The sequence below is a fragment of the Rhinoderma darwinii genome, chromosome 4, assembly GCF_050947455.1.
Source record: "Rhinoderma darwinii isolate aRhiDar2 chromosome 4, aRhiDar2.hap1, whole genome shotgun sequence".
NCBI lineage: Eukaryota > Metazoa > Chordata > Amphibia > Anura > Rhinodermatidae > Rhinoderma > Rhinoderma darwinii.
Genome location: NC_134690.1, coordinates 125,058,023 through 125,071,720, shown reverse-complemented (window position 1 = coordinate 125,071,720; position 13,698 = coordinate 125,058,023). Strand labels below are relative to the sequence as shown.

At 41.5% G+C, this 13,698-nt stretch overlaps 1 protein-coding gene across 1 annotated transcript in view; it reads left to right on the top strand.

Annotated features, from left to right (window-relative positions):
* Positions 1-13,698, top strand: part of VEPH1 (ventricular zone expressed PH domain containing 1) — a 409,378-nt gene that overhangs the window by 33,866 nt on the left and 361,814 nt on the right. Inside the window, exon 2 of the mRNA XM_075864020.1 lies at positions 12,726-12,941. Within this exon, the coding sequence (XP_075720135.1) occupies positions 12,804-12,941 (138 nt within the window). The 5' untranslated portion in view covers positions 12,726-12,803. The remainder of the gene's footprint in view (positions 1-12,725; positions 12,942-13,698) is intronic.

Below are 13,698 nucleotides of genomic sequence, written 5' to 3'. Positions count from 1 at the left end.
AAAATTTGCCAAAGTAAAAATTAATAGAAATTAAACGCTAATGTAAATGTACCAAAAAATGGACTCTACATATAGTATAACTCATCCCTGCAAAAAACAAAGCCTCAAACAGGAATTATTTAGAATAGATTTGGTTTTGTGGGACCACAGGAGGTCAGTGTGTTAAGTCCGTTATACGGTGTTGAAATGTGGTCATGAAACTAGTAAAACATCAACAGGTTAATTTTTTTTGTAAGAATGACTTTCACTGCTTGTTCATTATTACAGAATGTCATTTTACTTGATGAAAGCAAGACATCACTTGTTGGCACTTTAAAGTTACACGTGACATTTTTTTCCACTGAAAAAATATTTAAGTAGTTAAAAAGATTAATGGTTAACATAGCTAAAAACAGGAAAATCTTTCTCATACAATTTAAACTACAAGTAAAATAGTCTTCATAATTAAACATTAAACTTCTTTCTATGCAATGTATAAAGCAGAATTTTACTCAATCTACAAAATTTGTTTCGAAAAAATGTTAAGCTCAGTTTTGTTATAATAAGGCTGGGTTCACACGACCTATTTTCAGGCATAAACGAGGCGTTTTACGCCTCGAATTACGCCTGAAACCACGGCTCAAATACGTCGGCAAACATCTGCCCATTCATTTCAATGGGCTTTACAATGTACTGTGCTGACGACCTGTAATTTTACGCGTCGCTGTCAAAAGATAACAGCCTCGTCAAAGAAGTGCAGGACACTTCTTGGGATGTAATTTGAGCCGTTTTTCATTGACTTCAATTAAGAACAGCTCCAAATTACTCCCGTAATAGACGCCTCGCAAAACGCGAGTACGAGCAATTACGTATGAAATGCAGGAGCTGTTTTCTCCTGAAAACAGCTCCGTAATTTCAGGCGTAATTGACGTTATCGTGTACACATACCCTAATGGTGCAGGGAATCAAATAAGCAGAATTGGGTTTAGTTCACATTTCGTTTTGTGCACACGTCTATGGTATACGACGACGTATACGTTTTTAAAGTTACAAAAACGTATGCATTTGTAACATATGCTTACAATTTTTGTAGTATACGTCGTATACGTTTTTATACGTTTGTCCGTTCTTACTTCTAAAAAATGTATACTTTTGTTAAAGGGGGTGGGGTAATAGCGGGATTCACTGGTTAGTGACACCCACTATTACTACTGCCTTTATAAACAGGGTCACTGGGGCTATGCCTAGTTCCCCTACCTTTTCCTTATACTAACGTCGATCTAATTGCTTTAGCGGCTACTCAAGGGAATAAGACCGTATAGTAAATAAAGGTAATATTTATTAACATACAGTAATCACTTTCATATATATAATACAGTAACTAATCACAGTACAGTATATACACGGTATCACAATCCTAATTATACTGCCACCCACTTACCTAAACATACATATGAATACAGTTACGTTACAACACAATACACATAAGTTACTTGTGATTCTCACACGCTCACTATCTCTATCCCACTCCCTCCTAATATAACTTTCCCTATACTCTAAGGGTTAATACGGGATAAGAAGGAACAAGGGGAGTGGGTTACTGTGTACCTGGGGATGTGCAGGGTTACTCAGAGAAGCAAGGGTTAACTCTGGGACAGTAGGGACAGTACTCAGGGAGAGCAAGGGGTTAACTTAGGGACTCAGGGAAGCAAGGGTTAACTTAGGGAGAGCAAGGGGTTAACTCAGGGAAGCAAGGGTTAACTTACTCAGGGGGAGTAGGGACAATACTCAGGGAGAGCAAGGTGTTAACTCAGGGACTCAGGGAAGCAAGGGTTAACTTACTCAGGGGGAGTATGGACAGTACTCAGGGAGAGCAAGAGGTTAACTCAGGGAAGCAAGGGTTAACTTACTCAAGGGGAGTAGGGACAGTACTCAGGGAGAGCAAGGGGTTAACTCAGGGACTCAGGGAAGCAAGGGTTAACTTACTCAGGGGGAGTAGGGACAGTACTCAGGGAGAGCAAGGGGTTAACTCAGGGACTCAGGGAAGCAAGGGTTAACTCTGGGACAGTAGGGAGAGTACTCAGGGAGAGCAAGGGGTTAACTCAGAAAGATTACAGCAAGAGGAGACAGGGAGAGACAGGGTTAAGTGTAGCTGCTGCTACACTTGATACTTAGCATGACTTTGGTGGAGCAGAAGCAGAGGCAGAAGCAGGAGCCCAGGTCTTTGGAGGAGAGAGAGGTGAGCCGGGTCATGGTGGTGTGGGAGGCAGGCAGCTCTCAGCTGGTCTTCTGCTAGCTCCAGCTAGCTTCGGCCCCTGAGCGTACTGACGCAGGGCTATTTAACCCTGTCAGTACGCTCGCAGCGGGGGATGTGGCGCTTGCCCCCGGCTAGCATGGGTCGGCATGGTGATAATGTATTACCAGCCGACTCATGAGCGCCCGCACGAGAATGTCCGTGCGCGCGGGAGACTTGAAATGGAGACAGGGGATAAATATCTCCTGTTTCCATGGTTACCAAACAAAGCAGGGCAATGCTAATTGTCCTGCTTTGCTTCCAACCGCATTCATGACCAGGGCTGTTGTTGTTGTTGTTGTTGTTACAGCCCTGGCTCATGATACATTATATGTATTATACATACACATATATATTATATATATGTGTGTATGTATATATATATATATATATATATATATATATACACACATATATATACTGTATATATACACTACCGTTCAAAAGTTTGGGGTCACCCAGACAATTTTGTGTTTTCCATGAAAACTCACACTTATATTTATCAAATGAGTTGCAAAATGACTAGAAAATATAGTCAAGACATTGACAAGGTTAGAAATAATGATTTTTATTTGAAATAATAATTTTCTCCTTCAATCTTTGCTTTCGTCAAAGAATGCTCCATTTGCAGCAATTACAGCATTGCAGACCTGTGGCATTCTAGCTCTTAATTTGCTCAGGTAATCGGGAGAAATTTCACCCCATGCTTCCAGAAGCCCCTCCCACAAGTTGGATTGGCTTGATGAGCACTTCTTGCGTACCATACGGTCAAGCTGCTCCCACAACAGCTCTATGGGGTTGAGATCTGGTGACTGCGCTGGCCACTCCATTACAGATAGAATACCAGCTCCCTGCTTCTTCCCTAAATAGTTCTTGCATAATTTGGAGGTATGCTTTGAGTCATTGTCCTGTTGTAGGATGAAATTGGCTCCAATCAAGCGCTGTCCACAGGGTATGGCATAGCGTTGCAAAATGGAGTGATAGCCTTCCTTATTCAAAATCCCTTTTACCTTGTACAAATCTCCCACTTTACCAGCACCAAAGCAACCCCAGACCATCACATTACCTCCACCATGCTTGACAGATGGCGTCAGGCACTCTTCCAGCATCTTTTCAGTTGTTCTGCGTCTCACAAATGTTATTCTGTGTGATCCAAACACCTCAAACTTCGATTCGTCTGTCCATAACACTTTTTTCCAATCTTCCTCTGTCCAATGTCTGTGTGCTTTTGCCCATATTAATCTTTTCCTTTTATTAGCCAGTCTCAAATATGGCTTTTTCTTTGCCCCTCTGCCCTGAAGGCCAGCATCCGGAGTCACCTCTTCACTGTAGACGTTGACACTGGCGTTTTGCGGGTACTATTTAATGAAGCTGCCAGTTGAGGACCTGTGAGGCGTCTATTTCTCAAACTAGAGACTCTAATGTACTTGTCTTGTTACTCAGTTGTGCAGCGGGGCCTCCCACTTCTCTTTCTACTCTGGTTAGAGCCTGTTTGTGCTGTCCTCTGAAGGGAGTAGTACACACCGTTGTAGGAAATCTTCAGTTTCTTGGCAATTTCTCGCATGGAATAGCCTTCATTTCTAAGAACAAGAATAGACTGTCGAGTTTCACATGAAAGCTCTCTTTTTCTAGCCATTTTGAGAGTTTAATCGAACCCACAAATGTAATGCTCCAGATTCTCAACTAGCTCAAAGGAAGGTCAGTTTTATAGCTCCTCTAAACAGCAAAACTGTTTACAGCGGTGCTAACATAATTGCACAAGGGTTTTCAAGTGTTTTCTAATCATGCATTAGCCTTCTAACACAGTTAGCAAACACAATGTACCATTAGAACACTGGAGTGATGGTTGCTGGAAATGGGTCTCTATACAACTATGTAGATATTGCATTAAAGACCAGACGATTGCAGCTAGAATAGTCATTTAGCACATTAACAATGTATAGAGTGTATTTCTGATTAATTTAATGTTATCTTCATTGAAAAAGACTGTGCTTTTCTTTCAAAAATAAGGAAATTTCTAAGTGACCCTAAACTTTTGAACGGTATTGTATATATATATATATATATATATATATATATATATATACATATATATATATATACACACACATAGGGACACTTCCCTTTACAATCCCCCTGTTGTTGGTGACTCGACAATGCAATTTGGGGAAGTGTTTGGGGGGTTCTATTTACCCCCTCAACCTCCCTGGTTACTGGTAATGGTCTGAGATGGAAGGAAGTATACTATTGGACCTAGATACTCGACATCAACTATCTCCTCAAGGACACCTTCCCGCCAGTCCTATGACTCTGGAGTCTAGTATCCAAAGAAATGAAACCTCAAAGTTCACAGAATGAAGATGAAATTAAATCTCCTAGTCCATAGAACGAAGTTGAGATAAAACTCACAGTCCATAGAACGAAGCCTCGAAGCTCATCAGACGAAGTTGAAATGAAACCTTCATAGTCCATAGAACGAAGAAACCTTCATAGTCCATAGAACGAAGAAACCTTCATAGTCCATAGAACGGGGTTGAAAGAAACTCACAGTCCATAGAACGAAGCCTCAATGCTCATCAAACGAACAAAGCTCATATGAAAACTTCAAAGTCCATGAACCGCAGATTTCTTGTTCTTTCTTGCTTGGAGTTTCTTCCTCTTGAGTGGCGTCAGCAGGTCTTTCCAGTGGCCGATCCAATTTTAGCATGCTGACCCGTGTAAGGCTACTTGTGCACTCACATGGTCCGCCTTGGAATGGCTTAGCCCACCTTTCAACAACCTTTTGTACGTGATCCATTACTTTTCCAACGTTTCCCAGCATCTTGATTGAAGACGAAACAATCTTTGTGGGCCGATATCCAGGTCTCTATCATGGCAGGTTATCATCCCCGAGGAGGAGGTGATGTCTTTGTACCCAGGAATCTACTTTGGGGTGGAGCATCGCCTTCCGTCTCCCCTCTGACATTCAATCCATCATCATATTGACCATACCAGTTCTCAGGTTGAGGTGGCAAATACCTACAAGGGTGTGTGTGTGTACCTTACCTGTCCCTAAGGGTTCCTACACACTACCCAATCATACAAAGTGAAAAATAACCAAACATACAAAAATTCCCCCCCCCCAAACCATAGGTATATGTACATATAGAGATTCATGCTCAAACAGCATCTAACACTACCCCTCCATAAACACGTGCAAGGTACACATGCAAATGAGGTGACTACAGGCTGTAAATATAAGCCCGCCTACACGTACACAATCACTCGCTCTGGGACGGGCACGTCCTCACTGAGTATGCCTATGTTGCAGACACATATCAACACCTAGAATGTCTATATGTACACCTTGAAAATTTTGTACGACCCATTGATTAAGATTTACACTTTACAAATATATATACACATACAATAATAAACAATTCTGGGTCACAGGACTGTATCATTATGTCCTTAGACCCCGTCTACGAATGTATTCGTGGCTTTCTGCTTGACCTCGTTGTATTTGGTCAACCAGTCCTTTCATTCGTCGGTACACGCAGAACAGTCCAACGTACATAATCGCAACAAGAGTGAGAAGGATTATTATTGGGTGGATGAGCAAGTTGAAGAAGGAAGTGGCCTTGGGACTATATCCGAACAAGCTCTCCCACCAAGACACTGCCGCGTCTTTCCAACTGAATAGTGGCTTGGTGTTGGGAATCTTTCAGTTTCTCCACGACATCCTCTTCCTCATTGAAGTCTAGCAGGAGATTTCTTAGTTCGATGCCAAACTCAAGAGGAATCGTCTGGAGTCTCACAGGGGTGTCTGGACGGATGTCGAGCCTTTTTTCAGGTGTCACCGGAGTTCTTCCCTTCTGATCTGCCACATCAACACCTAATACGGGATTAAGGGTACAGTATGCTTCTGGGAGAAGTATGCCTCTTTCAGAGCAGTTAGTCGCGTGGCATTCTGCATTAGATACCAGCACCAATATCCTTGACTCATGTCTTGAGGAGGGCATTGGATTAGCCTTCATATCACAGGACCCCTCAGTATCCCAACACTGGTGTAGGTCAGGATATCCGAGGGGAGCTGTGGATGAAGCACTGTTTTTGTGGTTCCTCACAATTCTCAGGTTTGTGGAACTATATCCCCGTCTTACCAAACCCATTATCTTAAAATCAAGATTAGGGGTGTAATGCCAGGGTTACCTCCCCCTGTCCAAACTTTCCTAACTCCAGTTAAACACAAAAGAATCAGCCATACTGTTATTCGCTGTATTTAATTGCACTCGCATTAGGCCTCAGATGAAGTTGTGTTACCTGTCTGAACCCCCCAGGTCTAGGTGCACAGAATAACATAAAACACTACACCGTGAACTTATGTTACCTGTTCGCACTGCCCAACCTGAGTTCACAGTATAATAACAGCTTCAACGTTATCCTAATCGAGAGCAATTAAAACATTGGGCGCAAATACACCACTATCCAATGGTTGATTCTCCAGTTGTTTTCCTGGAGTAGTTTTCTAATTATGCATTATAAATACAGGTAACACCCATATAGTATAAATACATATTACTGATAACCAGGGATATACCACAATAGAATATGTGAAAGAACCACAAAATAAAAACACAAATGAAAACAAACAAACAGACAACTGGGGACAAACACAACAGACCATAGACAACCATTACAGATGTAACACCAGACTGAGCATGCAATTTATGGCCAACTTCCTAAACTCCTCCCTTGTTGTGGTTGGTCATTTAGACCCTTGAGCACGTGGCGGAGCGCATAAGGCTCTAAGGAGACTCTTATGCAGCCATTTTGTCTAAACCCACGTTTTGTTCTGACGTGGCCATTTTCTATTGCCATTTCACTGGGCTTTCCATGGTTGCTTATGCCGTGGCAGTTCCTCGCAATATGTCCCATCTGACCACATTTAAAGCATTTAACAGGACCACATTTCTTAGTACTCAAACACTCGCAGTACTTCGCAATGTGGCCTGATCCGACACATGCAAAACATTTAACAGTGCATGCTCTGCTGGACTTAGGGCAGTCAGCAATGCATGATCTCTTAAAGTTCTGCATAGCTAGGGACGCACTTCTAAATATAGTACGCTTACATTTGTGTAACACTTTCGTAACAATGTTACCTTCAGGATTCCGGATGGGATCACGATTTGTGACATCTGATCCATCACTCCTACTACTCCCCCCTTTTTGCCCTGTAGAGGGCAAACTTACAGCAGAATCAGGCCTTGAAAAAGACAAAGCCGGTAACATTTTTGAGAAATCTTTTATGATGTTTTGCATACTGGCAACCAATTGTGACCTAGTAGCAAGCTCATCATTCAACTTTGCAATTATGGCTTCCGTAGATGCCGGCTTATCCTTAAACGCATTGATCACAGCATAAGACCCAGTCAGCTGTGCATCAATATAATCACCACGATTTTTCAAATCTATCACCTGCGATTCCAGCAAGCAAATTTGCTGATCTCTACATTGGGCATACTCTGCCAGTTGTGTCTGCAAATCACAAACCTGCTTCACATTGTTGGCACAACACTGGCAGTGAAGATTTGGGGAATCACTCTTCATTTCTGAGTGATCAGGCTTCCACGTCTCCTCATACACACAGATTAATTTAGCGAGCATGTGGAGACGTTTGGAGGTTTTGTTAAGAACACTCCTCTTGCTTATGCACAACTTATCATGTGCATAAGCCTCGTCCAGCAGAGTGGACCACAGCATTCCTGCTGACTTGTATGTCGTGGGTGTTACTGGATTAAATTTACTATTTTTGGCAAGGTATTTAAGTGTGGAGAAGTCCATACTCACTGTTCCAGAAATCATCTCCGTCTGTGTTGTCCTCCTTGTCACCCGCTGTTTTGAAAAAGGTCCTTTTCTTCCGGAACGCCTTTTCCCGATCAGCTGGACTTCACCGGAAGAACACCAACGTTGATACTTCTGCAAACTCTTTTGTATAAGTTGCTCGCTCGCCCGACGATTCGTCGCCGTAGAGCAGAGCGCCGCAAAGCAAAATAAAAGACGTTAATACCTCAGAAAATAAACAAAAAACAATAGGTTCGCTGATCAATTGTATCCTGTATCAAGCCTTAAAGGGAATGTGTTGCCAGAAAAACATGTTTTTTTTTTTTTAATTAAACATTTAGTGTGTAGGTGATTAAACATTGTTCAAATTTTTTTTATTCTTTTCACGAGTCAGGAAATATTATAAATTAGATTCTAATTTATAATATTTCCCATTGCTGGTCACTAGATGGAGCTATTCCCAAAATTGCAGCATTGCAAAATTGGGTAAAAAGCCCTCGCTCTAGTGAGCTCTCAGCATCCCCCCTCCTTTATCCTGGCTAGTGCCGGGATAAACGAGGGGTTTGAACGGTCTAACCTCCTACACTGTGTGTCGCCATTTTTTGAGCTAACACACAGTGTAGTAGGTTTACATACAGTAGTAAACTTACACAAACACGAACATACATAGAAATCTCTTACTTGCTCCTGCCGCCGCGGCTCCCTCCGGCCCGTCCGCTCCGTCTGCTGCCGCTGGTCCAAGTGCACAAGTCCGGAAGCCGCGACCGGAAGTAGTAATCTTACTGTCCGGCCGCGACTTCCGGTCCACAGGAAAATGGCGCCGGACGGCGCGCATTTCAAATTGGACTGTGTGAGAGCGGCGCATGCGCAGTTCCCACACAGACGGCGTACACAGAAGTGGATGGGACTGGACCCGTTCGCAGTCCCTATGGGACTGTGGCTGCCGTATTCCATGTCTGTATGTGTCGTTAATCGACACATACAGAAATGGAACAAAAAATGGCAGCCCCCATAGGGAAGAAAAAGTGTAAAAATAAGAAAAAGTAAAACACAAACACACAAATAAATATAAACGTTTTTAATAAAGCACTAACATCTTTAACATATAAAAAAAAAAATTGTGATGACACTGTTCCTTTAAATAAAACTGTGTTACTCGTCTGAACTTCAAAAAGGTCTAGGCGCACAGTATAATCCAACACTACACCGTGTACATACAGTGAAGGAAATAAGCATTTGATCCCTTGCTGATTTTGTAAGTTTGCCAACTGTCAAAGTCATGAACAGTCTAAAATTTTTAGGCTAGGTTAATTTTACCAGTGAGAGATAGATTATATTAAAAAAAAAATAGAAAATCACGTAGTTAAAATTATATATATTTATTTGCATTGTGCACAGAGAAATAAGTATTTGATCCCCTACCAACCATTAAGAGTTCAGCCTCCTCCAGACCAGTTACACTCTCCATATCAACTTGGTGCCTGCATTAAAGACAGCTGTCTTAAATGGTCACCTGTATAAAAGACTCCTGTCCACAGACTCAATTAATCAGTCTGACTCTAACTTCTACAACATGGGCAAGACCAAAGAGCTTTCTAAGGATGTCAGGGACAAGATCATAGACCTGCACAAGGCTGGAATGGGCTACAAAACCATAAGTAAGACGTTGGGTGAGAAGGAGACAACTGTTGGTGCAATAGTAAGAAAATGGAAGACATACAAAATGACTGTCAATCGACATCGATCTGGGGCTCCATGCAAAATCTCACCTCGTGGGGTATCCTTGATCCTGAGGAAGGTGAGAGCTCAGCCGACAACTACACGGGGGGAACTTGTTAATGATCTCAAGGCAGCTGGGACCACAGTCACCAAGAAAACCATTGGTAACACATTACGCCGTAATGGATTAAAATCCTGCAGTGCCCGCAAGGTCCCCCTGCTCAAGAAGGCACATGTACAGGCCCGTCTGAAGTTTGCAAATGAACATCTGGATGATTCTGAGAGTGATTGGGAGAAGGTGCTTTGGTCAGATGAAACTATAATTGAGCTCTTTGGCATTAACTCAACTCGCTGTGTTTGGAGGAAGAGAAATGCTGCCTATGACCCAAAGAACACCGTCCCCACTGTCAAGCATGGAGGTGGAAACATTATGTTTTGGGGGTGTTTCTCTGCTAAGGGCACAGGATTACTTCACCGCATCAATGGGAGAATGGATGGAGCCATGTACCGTCAAATCCTGAATGACAACCTCCTTCCCTCCACCAGGACATTAAAAATGGCTCGTGGCTGGGTCTTCCAGCACGACAATGACCCGAAACATACAGCCAAGGCAACAAAGGAATGGCTCAAAAAGAAACACATTAAGGTCCTGGAGTGGCCTAGCCAGTCTCCAGACCTTAATCCCATCGAAAACTTATGGAGGGAGCTGAAGATCCGAGTTGCCAAGCGACAGCCTCGAAATCTTAATGATTTACAGATGATCTGCAAAGAGGAGTGGGCCAAAATTCCATCTAACATGTGTGCAAACCTCATCATCAACTACAAAAAACGTCTGACTGCTGTGCTTGCCAACAAGGGTTTTGCCACCAAGTATTAAGTCTTGTTTGCCAAAGGGATCAAATACTTATTTCTCTGTGCACAATATATAATTTTGACAATGTGATTTTCAGTTTTTTTTTTTTATATATAATCTACCTCTCACTGGTAAAATTAACCTAGCCTAAAAATTCTAGACTGTTCATGTTTTTGACAGTGGGCAAACTTACAAAATCAGCAAGGGATCAAATACTTATTTCCTTCACTGTATATATATATATATATACACACACACATTACACATTATATACACACGTTACACAGCGGTGGACAGAGGTCAACCAGGGCACATATACACATAGGGACACTTCCCTTTACAACTTTTTTGTTTTTGAGCCAAATCAAACTTTTTAAAGTCAATATTTCCCATATATGGTGATAAAAACGTATACGTTTTACGTATGCAAACGTAGGGTTAAAGGTTGCATACGTTGTCCATACGTCGCCATTGACTTCAATACAAATAAAAACGTATATGTGTGGCATGCGTTTTCGAAAAGTACTGAAAAGCGTAGTAGACTACGCTTTTCAGGACATGAAAAAAAAAAGGATAGAACGTAAGCACACAAAACGTTTACACAAACTACACCATTAGGACATATGTCCTGAACATAGAAATCATTGTACACGCTGTGGTGCACATTTTGACACTGTTTTTTAATGTCGAAACCTGCACGTCAGATGTACAGTAAAAACGAGATGTGATCTTACCCTAAAAAGGTGCACTCTCAAAAATCCTAATAAGCATCAAAAAGTATTTAGTTAAGACCTTATGCCCATGACCATATAATGAATGTGTAACGTTCCACGTGGTCCTGGTTAATAAGAACAATGTGATGCAATGGAATTTTCCATACCTCCATGTGGTACCATATTTTCGCTCAGAAATTTTGTATGCTGTAAATCTGCTGCCTTATGTAAAAAGATTGTGGCATGCTCCATTGAATGCCATAAAGGCAATGCTTTTTTCTCTGTGTGTACATCTTAGTAGGAAACCTCTATTAGATTATTATATGAGTTCTGTATTATTTACGTCTCTTAACTACAAGTGAATCAATAGGTAAAATTGTTTGAGAAAAATAGTTGTTCACATAATTTTTTTCATATGGTACACATATGCTACTGGTATGAAACCTACAGTGCGCTGGTGCCCTTTTTTTTTCATCTCCTCAACATCTTAATCTTTCATCAACATTTGACATAACTACCTCATAGTCGGTAGGGGAGTATGGACCAGACTCACGGGCTAAGCCACGGGTGTTACCTGTATATTACAGTTGACACAACGCACTAACAACCGGGATCGGAGATAATGCCGATCCCTGCCATTTAACCACTTAGATGCTGCGGTCAATAGGGACCTCTGCATCTTAGGCATTAGAAACAGGGGGAGAGCCCACTCTGCCACTACACCCCCCCGCAACGCATTTGCGGGGTGTTGATGTTTGTCATGGAAGCCTCGGGGCCTAGTGGTTGCTAGGGGCAATAACTACACTTTTTCTTTGCACCAATCTTGAGAAATCTCCCGTTTAGTCCTTTTTTAGCATGTGAGAGCACATCTGTATTTTTTTAAACACAACTTAAGGGTTGTAAAATCATTTGGCTAGTAGACAATTAATGTTACATCTATGGCCAGCTGTAGATTAATAAGCATTTTCTTTGCTTTGTTTTCTGCAGGCTTATTGTCTCTTAGAGTTAAAGCTGGGTTTGCACATTACGGTAGTCTGCTGCGGTGTCAAAAACCGCATGCGTCTTACCAGAAATTGTCACAGTTTTCCGATGCGGTAACTAGACGCATAGTTTTTACCAGTGGAACGCATCAATAAAATGCTTCACCTGCAAAAACCGCACATCCAATAACAACATATTGAAACCATGGCGATTTGTGGTAAGAAATGTGCCGTTTTGCACACTACTGCAATGTATGAATGTAGCCTAAGAACACAATAGAAATTCTGAACTTGTTTCTAGACATAAATACCATCTATGTCTTCAGTGTTACTTATTGCATTGTTTTATGTCTCTATTCCAGTTCAAAGAAGAAAGTGGATGTTTAATATTTTTTGTCAATGGATGGATGTCAGTCCTGTCTATGGATTAAGTAACAGCCATGCACCATTTGTTCCAGTTGGTATTGGAACAGAAAGATCTTTCTAGAGCTGGGGATTTATTCTCCTTAGATGATTTTGAAATTGAAGGCAGTTTATCCGAAGCTCTGGATCTAATAAAGTTAATATCATCTTCTGTGGTGAGTATAATATTTATACAGCATTAGCCCCTGTGAAGGGTAACTACACTAACAGAAGTAGAACAGTCGTATAAGTTGTCGCAAACACGTGTCCAAACAAAGCAGAGAGACCCTTCCCAAACACAGTTTTTAACAAAAATTGTGCAATCAAATTATAACTATTTAAATAGCAGCCCATCGGATGAGTGATGAACAGAGGAATATCTAAGGGCATGTTCACACAACTTTTACCAGGCGTATTTCCGAGCGTAAAACGCTCGTATTACTCTCTGAAATACACTTGAAATACATACCCAGCTCAATTAATATTTCTCCTCATATACCACTAGAGGTCAGCATTGAAACATGATTTGGGTACATTATCATACATTTGTAAAATAATGGTCTGCTGTTACCAGACGCTTGGTTACTGGCTGTTCTTCATTTTCATACTTTTAAATCTTTTCCACACATTCTAGGGAATATTTCATCTATTTTTATTCTGTAGGCATTAAATGGGATATTAAATGAGTTCATAAAGTTGTAAAACACATTTATAGCACATTATATGGCACTGAGTATAACACTTGAAGTTGTAGTAATGCAAGGGACCTGCACCTATCTCTAGAACGGTGCCCCCTAAACCCCTTTCTACCTTTTTCTGCTGCAGCTGCCTCCCAGCCACTTCCTGACTATATCGTAGCACGCTGTTTCTGTAAGTCCCATAGAGCTTAATTGTAGTTATGGAAACAGCATAGCTGGCATGCTATGCTGCTTC